This window comes from Hippichthys cyanospilos, chromosome 4, assembly GCF_059441005.1.
Source record: "Hippichthys cyanospilos isolate Australia breed blue-spotted pipefish chromosome 4, RoL_Hcya_1.0, whole genome shotgun sequence".
Taxonomy (NCBI): domain Eukaryota; kingdom Metazoa; phylum Chordata; class Actinopteri; order Syngnathiformes; family Syngnathidae; genus Hippichthys; species Hippichthys cyanospilos.
In genome coordinates, this window is record NC_142372.1 from 16,430,562 (window position 1) to 16,450,357 (window position 19,796).

The 19,796-nt window shown below is 39.6% G+C and overlaps 1 protein-coding gene across 7 annotated transcripts in view; it reads right to left on the reverse strand.

The window, feature by feature from the left end:
* scube2 (signal peptide, CUB domain, EGF-like 2) overlaps positions 1–19,796 on the reverse strand; it is a 35,978-nt gene that overhangs the window by 7,890 nt on the left and 8,292 nt on the right. For 2 of the 7 annotated variants that reach the window (XM_088413543.1, XM_088413542.1), the window contains exons 7-17: positions 16,969–17,058; positions 13,820–13,936; positions 12,381–12,503; positions 10,778–10,894; positions 10,197–10,319; positions 9,828–9,944; positions 8,032–8,121; positions 7,786–7,908; positions 5,948–6,115; positions 5,461–5,667; positions 272–442 (exon numbers count right to left, since the gene is read on the reverse strand). In XM_088413543.1, the coding sequence (XP_088269669.1) occupies positions 272–442; positions 5,461–5,667; positions 5,948–6,115; positions 7,786–7,908; positions 8,032–8,121; positions 9,828–9,944; positions 10,197–10,319; positions 10,778–10,894; positions 12,381–12,503; positions 13,820–13,936; positions 16,969–17,058 (1,446 nt within the window). The remainder of the gene's footprint in view (positions 1–271; positions 443–5,460; positions 5,668–5,947; positions 6,116–7,785; positions 7,909–8,031; positions 8,122–9,827; positions 9,945–10,196; positions 10,320–10,777; positions 10,895–12,380; positions 12,504–13,819; positions 13,937–16,968; positions 17,059–19,796) is intronic. The other 5 variants (XM_088413544.1, XM_088413548.1, XM_088413545.1 and 2 more) reach the window with 5 other exon arrangements.

Consider the following 19,796-nt stretch of genomic DNA (forward strand, 5'->3'; position numbering starts at 1 on the left):
GAGTGGTGAATACTAAGATCAGAGATTTGCAATGTCGACCGATAAATTATGATTCGATTGTTTGTTTGTTTGTTTGTTTTGATGGGGGGGTGATGTTGGACCAAGGGTTAATATCGGAACAGCCCCAACCGTTTTTGTTTTTTATTTTTTAACAACACTTGAACTAGCTACTGTAACCCATAAAAGTGGAACTTGATGAGCAAAACACTTTTGGACGTGTCCTTGTGGAGTTAAAAGTTTCAGTTTGAGTGTCTTAGTTGCTACATTTTACCTCCACACTCTGAGACGTTTCGAGCTCCTGCCACTTTGACAACATCCCTTCCTTCAGGTGCGGGGCACACCTCGCATGACATCTGGCCCTCCTCGTCCTGATAGGTACCAGCCGGACACGTCACACATCTCCCCTGGTCACCATCGTAGTATGTGCCAACACTGCAGCTCACTATTAGACAGGTGGGGAGTGACATTGGTATGTAACACATCAGTGAAGAACCTTGCCCCCCCCCAACATGCTTGTGTTTATTCGGGATGGTGAATGTTTTGTCATGATGAAAAAAAATACACATCCCCGAGTAAAAATAGCCCTGTAATGTGGCATCTTGGTGCTTATGTACCCAAGCTGGTGTCCTCACAAAACAAAAACAAAGAATTAGAAGAGCCAAAGCTAAACGTTGTCTGCACTTGTAATTAACATCCATTTAAAAGACAGATCAGTATGTGGCGTGTCATTAGAGGACCCCCGCCGCAAAAGCCATGAGAGGGGAAGCCAGACAACAAATAAACCCGTTTGCCCCGCAGCCACACAAATCAAACGGGGCTGACAACACTGCAGATTTACACCATAAACACAGCACTTCAAGTGTGTAACATGAACATAAAATTAAAGCAAGTCAGACTCCGTCGGCACAGCAGCTGCATTAAACGGGACCGGACGCGCAGGGGACGAAGCCCGCTATCTTTTAGTCAGGCACTAATTCCCAGCAGATTTGCACATTTTAACACATCTTGACTAAAGGAACGTGTGGTATGAACAGTGCAGTCTTTCAAAACACTCACAGCCTCTTTTTTCTTCCAGAACAAGTGCCTTTTGCATTGCAAAGAACCCACTGCAGTGTCTGCAGCATTTCTGCAGTACACTCTACTTGTCTCATCATAACAAATAGATAATATTATGGAAACTTATTTCAGTATTACAATATCCTTGAATCTCAGTTAAAGGTCTATAAGGTTTAAGGTTCCAGCAAGCACTTGCTTCTCAACAGTTTTAATAAATTAGCACACACGCAGAATGACTAGTGTCATAAATTAGCATCTCGTCTATTTTATTTGTTGTTAATGTGACCAAATTATATGGTAGGTGCTCTTTAATGAACCAAAATAAGATTTTTTTTTTAATATGCCAAGAACTAATACAAACATTACAAAAAACAAGAAGAATTGGCAATGCTATTATACTAACAATATGTTTGTTCATGAGAAATTATGACTAAGTTATAATTTTAGTAAAGACAAGGGGTAATACCAGAAATGTGAAGAGAAGCCAAAAGTTGTACTCGATTAAAAGTCCTGTTACTTCAGAACAGCAATTCTCAAACAAGGCTATGAGTACCCCGGGGTATTTGAAGGTACTTCAGTGGGCATGTGAGATTTTAATAGTGTCTCTGCAATCTAATTTAATGTATTTAAATGCTGTGATAGAAATAGCACAATTTTTTCTTTTCTAATAAAGAGGAAATTAATTGATACAGAAATAACTTATTGCCAAACTGTGTTACAGTGACTTTTTTGCAAAATAATGCATGCCTTTATTTTGTTGAGGTTTACATGGATGTGCATTGTCTTGAGTGGCAAAGTCTTCCGGCAGGTGAGACAGGAAAAAAAAAAAAAGATAATGTTAAAAAAATCTATTTTCTGGAGTTGAATAAAAATACTTTAGGACACCAGTACAAATGTATTTCCAAAGTTTAATAAACCAGGCACATCACTCAATTTTAAGTTTGTTTGTTTTTTTCATCCAAAATTACTTTGAGTTGGTTAGGGGGTACTTGGCTGAAAAAAATATGTTACATGGGGCACATCATTGTGAAATGGTTGAACACCACTGCTTTCGACATGATTCAAGTAAAAAAGAAGTGCTCCAAATATAAATGACTGTGCAAATGTGTATGCAGTATTAAACAATACCACTTTTAGGGGAATAATAACCTGTATTTTTTAAGTAATATAAGTGAAATAAAGATGCATTCCTCCAGGACAAATTATTTTAAATAATAATAGGCTGAAAAAATGATAATACTATCGGGTAATGTTAGCGAGTCCGATTTTTTGTAAGCAAAAATACTCCAACACAGATAAGCATTTACAATTACTCTGACAAGTACACTTTATCTGAAAAGTTCCTGAAGTAACTGCAGTGAAGACAATGTTGCACACACAATCAACCTCTGTGTATGACGTGAATTGCGTACATGTACGTGTATATGTCTTTAACACCAAAATATTGAGTTGACCAAACATTTCTTGAGTTCATCACACTTAAAATGATTGTGTTAAAATACAAATCACTGCTTCTAGCTAATTAAAAACTGCGGGATATAAATTGAACATAACAGCTGTAATTTACCGGAGCAAACACTGACTAAGGTCCACATACTTCCTGCATGAGCCTTCAGATACGCAACACGTGAATCTAAACATGCTTTCGCTCACATTAGGTAACATGTGATGCAAGGAACTTGAACAAATCCAGTAAACAACTGTCAAGGGCACATAAAATGTCCAAAAGCGCCGTTAAGAGCCGACGCAAACCTGATGCCAAATGCATTCATGCAAAAAGCGGAGACAAAAGAGCGCCAGTCCTCTCGCTCAGCCCCTCCGACGACTTGATGGAGAGCGGCTGCTGTGTGTCGCCAAATGACTTTGAATGTTGCAGTAAGCGCCTCAAACAGGGAAGCATATCAAAGAGTGCGTTTCCCTCTTATCTCTTTTAAACGCTTAATTAAAGGGGCCCCTTACTTGGGTTCCTCCCATTCAGACTGATGCCTGTAATTAATTTAGGAACCACTGTGTGTTATTCCTAAGAACTCGACTCGAGACAATAAATCAAGAATCCCAACGCTCCCTGCTCACAAAAGCATTAATTAATTGCGCGCGGTTCTGCAAATTGTTCGATTTTCCCTCCTGAAAGAAAAGAAAATATAATTCCCTCAACAGTGGTTACATTTTTTGAAGGTCCATTGTTTACGATGAAAAGAGCATGAGGAGCCATCATCGTATTGTCCTAACAGCTTTTATTTGACAGAGGAAAGCAGTGAGAGAAGAGACAGAGTGAGAGTGAAAGAGAGAAAAAAACCTTGAAGCCTTTCAAATGCAAAGAGCGCTTCCATAGAGTCCTCCAATTGATGGGCCCAAAGAGGTTTAAAAGACCTTTCACCTCTATTCAAGCCCTCAGTCTTTGCCCAATGGATGACATAGGAAAACACTCGGGTATCACAGTGGTAAGGAGCTGAACCCAATAAAAGGGGTCAGCTTTCTGAATCCCCCCATTCTGCCGGCCCAATCGCTGCTCGCGCCCATCGGGCCCAGGCCCAAACAGCTGATGCTAATTGATTCCCATGGTGTGGCTGAAGTCAATTCTCTTTAGCAGTTTAGTGGCTGGGGGTCATGCAAAGTGGCCCCAGCTGGGGGGCACTTTGGATGCAAGAGGAGAGCGGGAGGGGGGGTGACGAGCAACACTCAAACTGCCAGCTTGAATCAACAGGACTTCCTAAACAACTTAAAACAAACAAGGGGGAAAACACACCTCATTTAGTCACTTTTATGTTGAAAAGATAACCCTAAACCGTCTCACGACGTCGAGTGACCGCAACCGAACCAGCTCAAACGCCTACGTGGGCTCACGAATGCAAATGAAGCCGAGGACATGAAAAGTGAAAGCGCACCTCTGCGAATGCGCCGAAGGCTGCCTTGTGGTAGAGCGCCCCGTCGCACCGCGTGGGCTTTTCAATGAAAGGCACCAAACTGCAGAGCTAAGCCAAAGCGGGACATGGGGGAGAAGGAGGAGGAGGGGAAAATATAGCTCCTTTAAAAAGCAGGAGGTTAAGAATGCCTTTCACTCACCCCCACTCCACCTTCACCACCACCTCTTTTCTCCTAAATTACATGTCCACCCCTGCCACCGCCAATAGACTGCTTCATGTTGACCTAAAAACTTATGACCTGTGTTACTCACAAAGATTAAGAAAACATCATTCTTTAGTATATCAGCACCACAAATTGCAGACTTTGTAAATAAATCAACACCTTTCCCAATAGAAAAGTACGATGTCTCTTGAAGGGAGGATTTATTGTTGGAACGGCATGTTACTCTGCTTTCTATGTGCACTGAATAAACGAATTGCTAATAAATGTGTTGGGAAGTGAGCATAACGGGGAATTTGGTCGTAGTGGAAACAAAGTATACTAGCCTGAAGCCCTGATCGACACTTTGGCTGTCAAGTTAGACAAAAAAAACAAAAAAAAATCACTCTTTCCTCGCTTTTTCAACTTTCTCTGAGCACACTCATGTTCAACGATGTGGCACCCTAAACCACCTCAGCCGGCAGCCCTGCCCGATCCACATGCTGACTGACATTTGTTGTTGTTTTTTCTCTTTCCGTCTCCCACCTTGCAGTTTCCCAGCTCTCTGTATGACATTCACGCAGGCATCAACAACAACAAGGCACTCTATCCAAACAGACGGCCCAGTGGACTATCTGAAGGGAAATTACATTCTAGCTAACTAGCGAGCTTGTCAAAACTGCACTGCATTAGCTCTGATGTGAACGAAAGCGCTCAAGTTCGTATATTATGGGGGAGGTGCAACTTATACTGGATCCCAAGTATGTCACTTGGCAATGTCTTTTCGAAAAAAATCTGGAAGTATAAAATGGTGACAAAACCATTTAAATCTCTTTGCACGTCCAAGCAATTATCTTCAAACATGCATAATGTATTTAGAAATAACCCTCTGAATTCAATCTACAGTCTAAGTATGGCTACAAGTGCATTTAAACATCTAATTTTATTTCACTTTTGCAGTTCATTGTATATTTGCTAATTGGTTACTTGCCTATTAATCGATTAATCCTTATCACTTTAAGAGGTCAAGAAATTCAAGCTAATAACTCCTGAAAATGCACCGCTGTCAAATGAAAGTCATTCCGGGTCTAAAAGCATCATCCATAGAAAATACTAAATTGTGAAAAACTGTTATGTGGGCAAAAGGTGCAAGTCTACACACCCCTGTTCCAAGGCCACATTTGTCCAAACGTATTTGATCACAAATGTGGCATGTACTATGCAATTGACAAATAACAGAAAATGTGGTTGTATACACATCATAAAGACAAATCTCTGCTATCCAAAGGTATCATGTCACTTATAGTTAACAGTCATGTTAGAGGTAAAAAGCTAACTCACCACACCTCCTGCCCACCAGCACCTGCCCCGCTACGCAGTGTCCCGATGCTTCCGCCGGCTGCGCCAGATTCTTGGCCAGTTTGTAATCTGAGCCGGCGAAGTGTAGGTGGAACTGTTCCCTGTTGATGGACTTCCTCAGCGTGCGTATGGTCTTCCTCAGCCTTTTTTCAGAGCGCCGTCTCACGCAGTTCAGGTCGCAGCCCTCTGCTGAGAGAAGAGCTCGATACCACAACGGTCTCCAGGAGGGGAGCAAAGATGTCACTTTTGTGTTTGCTTTCAACTGATGCCTTCCTCGGACGCTGACATGCAAATGTGGACATGCATAGAGACAACGTTGTGTCATTCCAATCTAAACATGAAATCCTTGAGCCCCAAACTACAGCCCACCACCGTTGCAGCACACTCAAAACAGGAGATACTTTAACGGACAGCAGCGAAAGGAGAGGACGAGCAAGCAAAGGGCGCTGGCAGGCAGGCGGAGACCAACCTGTTACCTCCTCTAGGTTCACATCCAGCTCAAATTCGGCCGTGATGGACGAGCCGTCCTCATCGGCCGCCTTCCTGCCGTGGCGGCTGCGCCCTCGGTGCGCCGACGAGGTGCAGCGCAAGCTCACGTAGCTGAACTGCACGTTCTCGGTGAAGAGAGCTCTGCCGTCTGAGGGCAGCGAGAAAGCGTCAGCAATTGCTATTTCGTCGATAAGTTCCATCATTAGGAGATGCAAATTGAGATGGAATAGGATGACTAGGATCACTGCCATTATGTTGTAAACATCGTGACAGATTTAGTGGCACGCGGAAGCCCTTTACGTATTCATAACACATGTGATTTACGACCCGGGCTCCGAGTGGCCCGTAAAGAAGGCCGACCTCGCTTGTCCCTGGCAGACAAAGTCCGGCGCCGAGACCGTCAAGACAAAACAAACCACATCACTTGGCCCACAAAATTCTTTCACATATGCATCTGCTTTTTGGCTCTGTTTTGAAGCGGCCATCGTGGATGCTTAATCTTCTTTAAAGGGCGCCGCACGAATGCTCTCACTACCAAATGAACACCGAACGCCGATGTGAAGGGAGCCCTTCTTGTATACTTTAGTGATACAAGAAAACTTATTTCATTATCATTGTATGTATTGTTATTACTCTTCTTTTACTCAAATAAATAAAATAAAATAGACTCTCGCGTTGGTTACTAGGAGTTTAGGCATTATTAGTCATGTGTTGAGTCATTTAGAAAAAAAATACATTTAACAAGCTGTATCCTGACATCATTGTAGCAAAGTATAATTTCATAGTGTTGTCCCATGTAAAATTGTAATAAAATGTTTTAAAAAAATATGAGTACTTAAAAGTACTCACTTGTGTCATATGTATATAAATACATATTTGCTCACGTTTATGTATTGGTCAACTATTTATCGGTCACAAATTAAAGTCCTTGAGTAGACAATTATTGAAGGAAGTTTACTTTTGTTGTACAAATTATTGTTAAATAAAACATTTTCACCCACACTTTGGGTGGTAGTGGTTTAAAAGCTGTATATTACATGACATAATTTTCTTAATTTGTGTGCCATGCACTTGTAAACATATTTAAAATATTTACCAAACTTAAACTATTCAAAGATTTCCTTTTACTTTTGTGTTTGTACTTGCTTTGTATTTTTTCATTAATCGGTAGTGTATGAAAGAGTCCACATTTAAAAAAAATACTGTTAAAAAGGCCACCGTTATTTGTTGTTTTAGCAATGTCAAGATTCAATTTCTGCTCAATTTGACATACGGTTCAATAAAAATAAAATAATATGTAATATATAATAAATAATAAAATAATATGGTTACAGTATACAATATCTTTTTCAAATGACCACATATACTCATGATCATTTTATGTCTTTATGACTACAGACGAAAAGCAAAATAAAAGTATAAAAGCTTATACCATTTGCAAATATTTAGCTCATTTAATAAACTACTGTATAAGTATAGATCAAAAATGTTTAAAAAAGATAAACCAAAACTTTGGGCACAATCAATTGCAGAACAAAAGGAAGCTGTCTCTCAAAATGTTGCATGAACCATAAGTAACGTATTTACAACCTATTAATAACTCTTGTACCGCATTTTAATGGCTGTCCTGAAGAAAACCAATCAGTAAACGGGTTGGACTTCTGCACAGATGTGTATTCCACTTGTACTCATGGCTACCACTCTTTGTGCGGTAATTGTTTTGAAGGAACCCCGTATTTCTCCGTGAATTAGGTCACCAAATGGGCTCCCAAGCCCAAAGCTGAGTGCACTTGTGTCGTATTGTTGCAAAGCGTGTACCTGAGCGGGCCGAGTTCAGGCTCTGCCTGAGTCGCTCTTGGCTTCTTTTTAAGTTGCACTTGGTCGTGCCCGACTTGAATGTCGCTGTAGTCTTAATGCGAGGCACACCGGACATCTCTGGAGCTACAGAGGGGGGGAAAAAAAAGGGAAAATCTTGTCATTGGGATCAAAGTAAACAGGCAGTGAAAACACTGAAAGCCTCAGTGACGCCAATCTCGCTTTGAATCGCCTGTGTTTTGTACTTGCCAAAGCATTGCAAGCCACTGTTGTTCTTTTGTGCGTCAGCCAAGCAGGGCAGTGGCATTCCACAGGTCACAGTGTAGGAATCCTCCGTCCCTGAAAAGACACACAAGATGCCGCGGCACATACAAAAGTTAGGGCCACAAAGCCGAGCCGGCAGCATGTAGGAACACGATGCGTCTGTCTGCGGAAGGATGTTGACGACTATTTGCACAACAGATTCCACGGCGGCTCGATGTTTAAATCATGTTTTATAACAACACAGCACCATTTAGGTCTTGTTCACATTCTTGACTGGGAGCGCGTCATTAAAATCACATTTAATTTAACCTACTAGACTAATGGTGTTTAGAAGAATTGTCAAGCAGGAAAAAAGGTAGGCTAAACAGCACAACTAGGAGGCATGTCACGCACCAGCAGCGTTGTTATCAGAATATGACAACATGCTGTATAAATTTGCAACGAGCTTGTACTGTGTTTTTTGTTCTTACTTGTAGGGCAACTTTGAATTACTACTAAGCCAAATAGCTGTTACTATAGCTTGGCAAAACTGTGCAGCAGTTGACACCTTCGCACTGCTCGGACGTCAAGTGATGTGCTTGACGTTAACTGGAGGGATTTTATATTTGTCTGCCTGCTAGTAGCACTAAACCTGACTGATAATGTTTTGTGCTGCACTAGTAATGCTAAACAGCCCAACTAACTGAATATAAAACTCAAGTATGGGTCAAAAATGGATCAACGCAATATTTGGGTCCAATATGACTCATCGTTATCCAAAAGGAAAAAAAAAATCGATTGAGGTTGTCTTGTACTAAATTACCCGTTTTCTACAGGTTGTTTTATGCAAAACAAACCAGGAAGTTGGGTCAAATGGAGCCAAATATTGGGTTCTGTCATTTATTTTTTTTGGTCCATAATTTGGCAAACTTTTAACTTAATTGTTTTTAGAGTGTTTTATTATGTTTATATTAAGCTTGCTAGCACTTATTAAATATTCTTGATAACTATTCAAAGGTCCACGTCCAAGTATACTCTGTCATCACTAGTACAACACAATATCTCGAAGAAAGTCTTTCCAGGAGAGAGGAAGCTGCTATGGTGGCAGGTGGAGTTTCTCACTTCCTTCCTATCCATACCAGGTGTCCCAGTTCTTTTGCTCACATAGTGCAGTTGAATGTTTTTCTAGAGTGCAGCTCAGCCTCCGAGTTAACGTGAATGAATCAGTCAAAAGCAAAGGATGTGGATTTGTGTGTGTGTGTGTGTGTGTGTGCGTGTGTGTATGAGAGAGATCTTACAAGTGCGGTATTATTAAAGGACACAGTGGTGAATGGAGGAATGACAAATCCTTTTGAACTGCGTACAATATAAAACAGATGCAGGAAGTGTTGCGTGGGCTACAAACGTTAAGCCATCAAGGGCGGCACCCAAGTCAAGAACTGACATTTGACCGCCTTTAGAAGCAGACTTGTTTTCGTTTCAAGAAATTGGTCACAGCGCTGCGGTTATTCCGGAATCGGAGGACATTTTGTGTCTCTAGCAGTGGCATTGATTCACAACCCTGTTAATGTATTTAGAGAAAAGCTAAAAAACAGCTTATAAAAAGTGTATCATTGATGTCCGAGCTGAAGAAATTAATTTATATGGTGGCTTATTGACGTTTTATTTCTTTCTAAAATCCATAACAGAAAAACCTTAAATAATTTAGTTTTTAGAAATGATTCCCTAATGCTGCAACTAAAAAAAAAAAAAACAACTATAAAATTCTTACTGCAATTAGCGATGCACTTGATCCAACTCACCACTGCTGATATGAACTTGGGACTGGCACGTTAGGAAGCAGCGGTCGCCCCCCTCCTGCTTGCTGCAGTTCAAAGTAGGCTTCGAAGCGGTTTTCGCAGGTGGTAAACCCTCTGCCTCTAGATAGAAACCACAATAAAACTCCAAGGTAAAAGAGGAACGCGTTGGACAGGAGCAAAGAGGAAGAGGAACCCAATATTTGGACAGCGATGACAGCACGCCTCTGATGATTTTACGAGCGCACGCGAGAAATTGAGCGAGAGAGAAAAGAGAAGAGAATTCAAAGTATCTCCTGTTTTTGTCTCACACTCCTTCTGTCTTCCAAAATGTCAGACTTTTTCTTGAATCATGCAGAAGAGGCATTGACTTACCAATACAGTCTTTTTTGTTCCAGTGGAGTTTGTAGCCAGGGTTGCAGGAGCATTCAAACCCACCCTGGGTGTTCTCGCAACCCTGCTCACAACCGCCATTGTTCACGCTGCATTCATTTATATCTGAGAAGAAAGAGTGGAATGAACTTACATTGAGAGTTCTTTCAAAAATTCTGCTAATAGGTTTTGGCCCTATTGACACAGTGCAGTTACTTCATCCATCTATCCGCTTTCTGTAGCCGCTTATCCTCACTAGGGTCGCTGGCTTGCTGGCACCTATCCTAGCCATCCTCGAGCAGTGAGCAGGGGAGCCATATTACGATACTTATATGACGATGTCATTGTAAAATACGGACAGCACAAGTCTCTGCTAGTGGCTAACATACAGTATTTCTGGTGCATTCGTTTGATATGATATCAAACATCATGAACTAATAAGAATAATAATTGTTCATAATGTCATATTAGCTATTGGTCAAGGTCACGGTGCATTTCATCTTAAAACATCCCCAACAAAATAAGATGAGTGCATCTTTCTCGGCACACTCACGTGCCTCTCCGTCCACCTAGCCTGATCTCACCTCCACAGTGGGCCAGTCCGTACATGGTGTAGCCTTTGTTGCACAGACATTGAAAGCTACCGGGGGAGTTGACGCACGTGTGATCACACGTCCGCTCAAAGAAGCACTCGTCTATATCTGTAATCAAAAACCAATCACGTGACATAAAAGCAGGAGGGATTTCCCATCCACACTGACAAACAGGTGCATTTGAATTCATGCTCAAACGGCTCTGGCTTTGACAATAATTACAAGGGAGAAGAAAGGAATATTTTACTGAGAACCTATGTGGTAACGATCAGTCCAATATTACATTACACATTATATACTCGCTGAGACGTAAAAGAGCCGATTATGACTGCATCTTAAATATGTGTTTAAGAGTGAACAAAGTGAGAATAAAAAAGGCTTATCCAACAAATAATTGTGAAAAAATATTTTAGTTATTACTGATCACAACCAGTGAGTGACCGAGCAAATGGAGGGAATATTGTCAGTATATTAGTTATGTACTAAATTATAATTGGGGGTGTGATCAGGACTTTGACAAAAAACAAACATGGAGAAGAAGGCACAGAACACAGCAATGCGATTTATACTGACTGTGTTCAACAACATATTTGTTTTTAAGTGAATTATTGAAATAGAGCTATTGAATGCCAAAAACAACAAATTGACAGATAAAGATCACCTTTACCAGAGGACAAAAGCTAGTGTTGAAATGGGCTTGCTCCCTTTGATGATTTAACGTTGATGGTTGAACAAACGGGCGCCTGAAAAGACACTGCTTTGGAGGTACATAATTGTACACCCGACACCTATTTGTCAACCATTTTATTTTTTGTTGTTTTTTACTGCGTTGATCAGATTTTAGATTCACCACTGTGTCTTTATCAAGTCTCAGAGTGATATCAGCATTTTTCAATACTCTGAGAGTCTGCTGTTTACCTCGACTGGCTGTGCTAAAGATTTATTTTAACATTTAAACACATTGGAGTCCTGGGATTGATTTTGTTCCTTCAAGCTTTATCATTGTGTTCAAAGGAAAAGCGACTGTTAACGTTATAGCTGCAAAAGGCAAGACAGGGCTGCAGGTTTTTATGTTATTTCTGTATTTTTAGAATTTCATTTAATTTACAAGAAAAGACAGTAACTTTACATTTCAATTGTAAAAAACATGAAATCGCTGTAACTGTAAACATATGACAATACAATATTTGCCATTCTTTTACAGATTAATAGAAAGACATTAATTTATTGTCCAAATACATTTACATACTGTATGTATTGTATTTCACATATGTTTGTCAGTTATTTAAGGGTTAAAAACTGTTTTTAAACAAAAAGGAATTTCATTCAAAGTCATTAATAAATTACAGTATATAATTTCACCATATATATGCTGTTAAATTACTAATATTTTTGTTGAAAATAACTACAAAATCTTCAAACTCAGATTTATTAACATTCTTTTAAAATTTGAAAGTGTTGTTAAATGAACATTAAAATAAAATGAAAATAGGCCAAAATCTTGTAAAAGTTACAAACAAAATCTATTTTAACTATTTTACTAGTTACTATTTTAACTATGGGAAAAAACAGTATTTTTTTTTTAACAGTGTACCTTGACATGAGCGTTCATCCGTCAGGAGCTTGAAGCCTTTCCTGCAGTTGCACTCAAAGCTGCCGATGGTGTTTCTGCAGAAGTGATCGCAGCCGCCATTTTGAAGCTCACATTCGTCGATGTCTGTGAATGGGAACTGTTTGAGCACATCCGGTATTTACTTTTTCCTCACCTGTCACACATTTCAGACTGTTATTCTACATAATAGTAGAATGATGGTGTCTTTATATTTATAAATAGGAATGTCACATTTCAATGTCAACGACCAAATTTTTTGCACACCTAGTTTCGAGGCTCTTCCGATACGATACCTTAGCAATGTATTTAGGACAGAAAAAACAAGTAACCAAATTGTCTTTTTTTAATGATTTTTTTTTATTGTTTCCAAAAAAAAGATGTACAACTTTTGATTTGGCTAGTAAAGCAGTGGTTGAAACCAAGTAGCCTAAAATATTTTACTTTTTTTGTTTCGATGTTGTCATGTTGCGTATAGTACACAAATGTGATGCTTTTTCACGAATTCAGGCTTTTGCTCTGAAAATTAACATTGAGATATTGATATATTCTAATTCTACACTTAATTCCTTTTCAAATTATGTACAATACATAGAGGTAGCTCAGTAATTGACAAAATTACAGATATTTGATTGTTGTCAGGTTGAAATCCCCAGTTCTGAGAAAAACATGTTTAAAGTTTTGGCACATTCATCTTTCATGTGTTTACTAATTCCTTATTTTCATACATTTTGATTACAATTTGATCCTTTTGACTGCTGGGAAATGAAAGTCGAGAGGTTGTTTTTGCAGAAAACCCAAAATGGACAGCTGTGTCGAAAATATACATTTTTGTCAATATTTCTAATCTAATGTCTGCTACGCAAGCCTAGTTTTGTTAAAATGCATTACATTCATATATTTTATATATTTAGCAAATTATTTTTGGGGCAGTATCTGTGTTTTCAAGCCCTCAAAAATGAAAATAACGATAATAAAATGAAAATGTGTTCACCCCGATCTTTTTACCCCCGATTTCCAAATGAAGATGTTGTGATCGAGCCCAATTCCCGATCACAAAAATGGGATCTGGACATGCCTACTCATTCTGATTTTGCACAACAACTATCACTTTTTTGACCTACTTATACATGAGTTAACCTTACAAGATTTGTTATAATACAAGTACTACTAATGGGCCCAACTAGTACGGCATGTGTCACACACTAGTAGGCTCCTGCTCCATACAAGTAGCATAAAATTACCAATGAGTAATTTTATCTTGCTAGTTATCCTGCTAGTATGCCAATGTTATTTTGTTAACAATTAGTGTAATAAAAAAAATAATAATAATAATAAAGCATTTATTCATTATCACGTGCGCTCAACAAGACAGAGATGTGGCAGCGTGGCTGCTCTGCGGATGCTCCGAGAGGCAAACTCACCTTTGCACGTTTTGGCATCCGGCTGCAGCGTGAAGCCGACAGGGCAGCTGCAGCGCACTCCCGTCGATGTGTCTTTACAAGTGCAGTCGCACCCGCCATTGTTGACTGCGCAGGTCTCTGCAAGAACAACACAATATGCAAATACATGGGGAAGAGGAAGTCACGCAATGGACAGTTGGACCATGTACACAGTGTAAACATCCAAGCGACTGTGGAAAGTCTCTCCATGTGTATTTTCCAGTGTATTTGCATTTTGTTGTAGTGCATATGATACTATGAGTCATATTGGTTACTATGATGAAGATTTTGCTTAATACATCTTATTTCTTATATGTTATTATATTTATTCAATCTCTTTGAAATCAAGTTTGACCAGACATCACATTTTAACCGGAAATCAGTATTTTGCGCCTTGTGTCCTGAGTCCCGACGGATTTTGACAACGTGTGTTTGGTTTGTCCTGATTTTAGTTCGGTCATGTTCTGACGTCCCATTTTTTTTTAGTTTGGTTTCTTTTTGAATCCAGCAAGGCAATTGGGTGAGCAATGTGTCAATCACACAGTTGTCAGAGCAATTTTCAAGATAAACCAATTAAAAAGGAATGGAAACTGTTTACGTTCGCATGCACCTCACACGAGATATAGAACTACTTCCTGCTTCCCTGTCAATGAATCATGGGAAATGAAGTCGGATCATAGCGAGTTGAGCTTTCTGGCAGTATATTCAAATGTCAAACGGCTCAAAGGTTAATAGTAATTCTAATTCAATCACTAAACAGCAACGGCTAGGACACGAGCCCAATGCGAGGGGTGCATGGAAACATTTTATTCTTTATTTGTCAAACCAAAATCAAAATAGCCGCAAGTCAACTAAAGATGCAGGGGGAGGTGATCCAAATTTTACTTCACTGACCCAACACTGCAATCAATCAAAAAAGATTCAATCAATGCAATCAATCAAAAAAATCTGGGAACCCTCAGTTTGCGAGCGAAACTGACACAAGTTGTCAAAATCATGTGACCGGTGCTACTAGTGAAAAATTTGCCCTGTTAATATTTAGTGCTTCATCAGTTGCATAGTAGTGTGCAGATGTCAACTGATGCACGTTTTTTCCTAACAAGTACCATAGATGTGCTACTGGTAACCTATGTGAATGTTACCCAACTAATGAGGACAAAGAACATACTTGCGCATGGACTTTAAGTCATTTGAATATTTACTAATAGTGCACTAAAAGCTATTCATAGTGTCACAAAATGGTAGGCCAACTTTGGCAAATTATGTACACAACTACATTTTACTACTACAACGACATTTCTGCACAATGAGTGGCATTCAAAAGGACACTAGTGCACGTCACATGCCTACTCATTGGCTCTAGTAGTGTTACTAGCCTCCACACTACTAATACTACAACTAAAGTGCTGGATGTTAATTAATATAATTTTATGTCACTAGTAATACTGATTGCCCACATTCGTCAATTAGTATACAGTTTGGATTCATTTGTAAGATGTGGTTGTTCTACTCATCTTGCCAAAGTCATCCTATTTGTGAGGACAAGGAGCATACTAGTGCATGGACATAGACCTTAAAAAGGATATCCAAAGAATTGGAATAAAAGCTCAACCAGATTTCACTGTGGTTGTGGTTGAACAAAACCACGGCCAAAAAGGTCATGTTACACATTGCCAATGATCTTTGGAACCTCTCCAAGTTGTCCTCGCAAAGAACGCAGGACTAGAGTCAGCGGACATAACATGTCACATAACACAACATACACTTAACAAATGCAATGTACTCGAATGGAAAAAAAGAAAAAGAAAAAAAGAATCACACACACAACATGACACACATTTTGAACATTTAGTCATTGATTATTCACCTACTACCAAAGGTAGTCTGTGTACCAGTGCTGGTAACAAACTTTGGAAGTCGTATGTCGAGTTAATAAGTTTTAGGCTAAACAGTGGAACCTCGGTTTGCCTATGCCATTGTTTTTGTACGATTCCATTTTGGACCATTTTTTTTTTAAATCAAAATCTTTTCACACGTGACTCAGTCATTCATTTCGGAATTTGATGTGTGTTCATCTGAAGCGTTTTGTAAGTTGCGTCGCAAAGCAATTCAGTGTTGGCATGAAATGATCTACAAGTTGACACAAAAAGTCACACAGACTGCATCACCACACTTTAATAAACCGATGGGGTTGTTTTTGCCTTGAGTTGTAAGAGAAAATAAAAACAATATTTTTTGTTGATAGTTTTTGGGTGTCTGGAACAGATTATTTGAATTCCACATTCTTTCCAAGTGGAAGTATTGCGTAGGATTGTGTACCATTCAGTTGTACTTCCAGGACTATCTGGATACATCACAAATTCTGATTCTTCAAACTACATGAGCACAGGTGTGACACGTAACACCCTGGGGCCAGAGCACGGCAGCCACTGGATTCTCCACCAAAGCAAATCGTGTGCTTATTTCATGTTCTTTTTCTAAAATCTGTACCAAAATTTCAAATTGCCTTCACTTTTGGCCGTGGTGAAATCTTGCAACCATTTTCTATGACTTCTTGTTTCGAAGCCAGTTACGCGTCAATTTGTTTTGTGTATGTAATCATTTAATGAGGTGATTATTCATTTATATGGTTTCAGTCATAGCAGCCCCCCGAGGGAAACTACAACCGCAACGACTTAGTTTGGGCAACGGCTACCGATGAAACGATGATTTGACAACAGACTCTGCATAAGGGGGATTTAATTACAGGTTGACGGCGTTTTGATTAACGGCTGCTTGTGAACTTGAAAGCGCTTATAGGATAGGCACACATTTGGCAAAGTTTTATGACTAACATGTAGGGAGCGACCTGAACATCTGTCAAATCCAAAGCGTCGAGACAAGGCTTTCACACTCGAGCCTTCCCAAATGGAAGGAAAATGTGAAATGTACCACACTGTCACAAGTGCATATTTTTCAGGGGAGAAGCAGTGGGCGAGACGGTGAGTGCGCAGTCATTTCACAGTTTGCTCAAAAGGCTGAGGAATGCTCTGGTTTACTAGACATTTCGCTTCTTCAACGCCCCGCACTTCCTGGCAGCGCCGCATGCCATCACACAAGGCAAAGGACTGACGTTCAGACTGCTATATTACCCATCAGAAGCCTCCGCTTGACCCGTTTGTCCACCTCGGCGAAGGACGTGGCGTTGTGGTCCGACGACTCGGTGGTGGCCTCGTCTCGCTCTGCGACACAAAGCTTAGAGCTTAGGGCACACAGTCACTATTCACAGATACTGCTTGGGCAAAACAAAGCAAGTCATGATGAACACTAATAGCCATTCCACTCACACTGCAAACATTGACCGTGAATAGAAAAAGTCCACACGCCCCTGTTCGAAAGGCCTGTTTTTTCTTACACGAAAAAAATGGGACTGAGGTCAACCATTTGACTTTTTATTCTAGTATTAACGTAACCCGTACGGATCAGTTGAGAATGTTGTTTTAATCTTTTCGAGAGGGAACATCTAAATAAAAGAAATCGTTTGGTTGCATGAAGGCGCACATCCTCTTATAAATGGGAGGTGGCTCTGTTCATATTTAAACTCATGCTAACTGGGAGTTAGGAGACACCTGCTACCATTTAACGTGCCACTGATTAACCACAAATACATTTCAGATGTTCTTGCAGACTTTTATTTTGAAATAACACATTGTCCAATGTCCTAATGGAACCAAGAACTTGAACTTTTGGCCCTTTCCAAAAAGTATGTCTGGCTCAAAACAACAACGCTCACCACCTGGAAAAAAAACACATCACTAGAGTAAAGCACAATGGAAGCGGCATGCCTCCACACTATTTCCTTCAACTGCTTTTCCTTCAGGCTTCTGATAGAAAGCAAAAAAGTGTCAGGAAAAGCCAACCGTAATATCTGAGAATTGTAAAAGGTTGCTCAGAACCACTTTAAATCCGGCATGTCTCACTTATAAGAGGGTGTGTAGACTTGTGCAAAATCAGAATTCAAGTCATTTAATTTCCCTCTCATTTCTTTTACAATTGCAAACTATTTGAAATAATTGCTTTTGGTCTCATTTTTATAAATCACAAACACCCGATATTTGAGCAGGGCTTTGTCTACTTTTTATGTCCACGGTACATTGAGCAAAAAAAGGTAGCCTTCTCTCTTTGAGTATATTGCTGTGCTGTAAAGACACCAAAGCAGAACATATCTCGATCCACTCCTGCACTGAACAGAAAGCCAATCCCGTCATCACTTTCAGAACCAGAACAAGAAAAAATTGTCAGCTAACCATATTCAAACCAGTTAATAAATTGGATCCTGACACAGAAACCATTTTTTGCTTCTATCATCAAATTATCTTTATTCACTATAGTGTTTTGTATAAAAAAATGTTAGAGTTACTTATCTTTGCAGAAATGTCTACAGTATAGTAACCAATTTACTAGTACGAGTGGCACCTATTTTTTTTCCATCCTTCATTCTCTTTTCCCTTTTTCCCTCGTCATATATAATATGTGATGTGGGCCGCTAAAAAAATGGATGAGAGGCCGCAAATGGCCGCCAGGCCATAGTTTGGACACTTCTGTTTAAGCTTGATAATATAACTAATAGACTCATTTACATTGGCGAGAGATTTTTTATCTTGTTTTTCCTCTCTGGGTGTTTTTCTTTTCCCTAAAATGATTCTGTTTTATTATTTCTTCTCCCTTAGCATCCCCATATCCCAAGCGACAATATGACTTAACAATGTGAAATTTTTATTAGTGGGATAATAGATGGACTATTTTAACATTTATTTTGCCAGGTTATTGTGTTTTCTGTTCGAACCTTGTTTGTTTTTAATCTCATTCATAGAGCAATAAATATATTTTCTTCAGAAATGTTCTTCTCTTCGACTATGTTTTGTCTACTTTTTGTTTTGTCACCAAACAGCTTTAAAAATCTTGTGATACATATTTTGAGCAAGGAAAAAAAGTTCATTTTTCATCAAGAATCTTCCAATTAACTGCACTCAACTATTAAAGGAATGACAAATTTGGAGTTAGTCCACTGTAATTCTAAGTGGTTCGTTTGAGGTATGCTTCATGGGGGCGTAATTTGTGTTGTACATGTTTCGTGCTTCAGTTTATACAGTATCTTGGGATGAAACAATTAAAAACACAACAATTCATACATCCAAAGTAAGTACATCCACTAATGTTAGTGCTTGTCACGCAACATGTTTACACTTGCGTGGGACCCAATTTGAAAACAAGGCTACACAGATATATGGCTGGACCTCACACTCTCACACACACATGCAAAAAGCCGCCACGGCGGAGCAAAGATATCTCCTGATATCTGCAGCCTGATCCCTATCCTTCATGGTCCACTCAGAGTGCTTTCCCCCGTTACCGTGTTTTCATTCATTCGTCAAAATAAGCTCCGCTTGACTAAAGAAACAAAGTTTGAAACTAAGCTGGCCCCCGGCCTGTGCCCTCGTCGACTTGCGGTGGAGTTTTCGTTCTATTTCGACAGGAAATATGACAAAACACACTGCAAAGCTATTTTAACAAGCAGTTTTGCCCTGTTCCTGCTCCCCTGTGTAGGTCTGAGGTTGGAAAAGATCCTTAGCCCCAATCACAATATCTGTTTTTATAGCTGCACCATTCCACCAAATGGAAATATTCTGGATGCCTTTTGTACAACTTCATACACATTTAACCAAAATGAATCTTGATATATTTGGTATCTTTGGAAAGTACTGTATATGAGATCCAATGGAGCTATGCACATTTGCGTCCGCATAGTCTGCATAGCATGAGTTCACACTTGAGTGACCTACAAGGAGGTCTGCGTGCTTTTTATAGCTTAAAGTTCGACTTTATGGAGGACGAATCTTTGGGGAGTTGTGAAGCACTTACAGCTTTGATGGTTTACCAGCGCTTTGTCAGGTTTAATTCACTGAAATACTTGTAAATT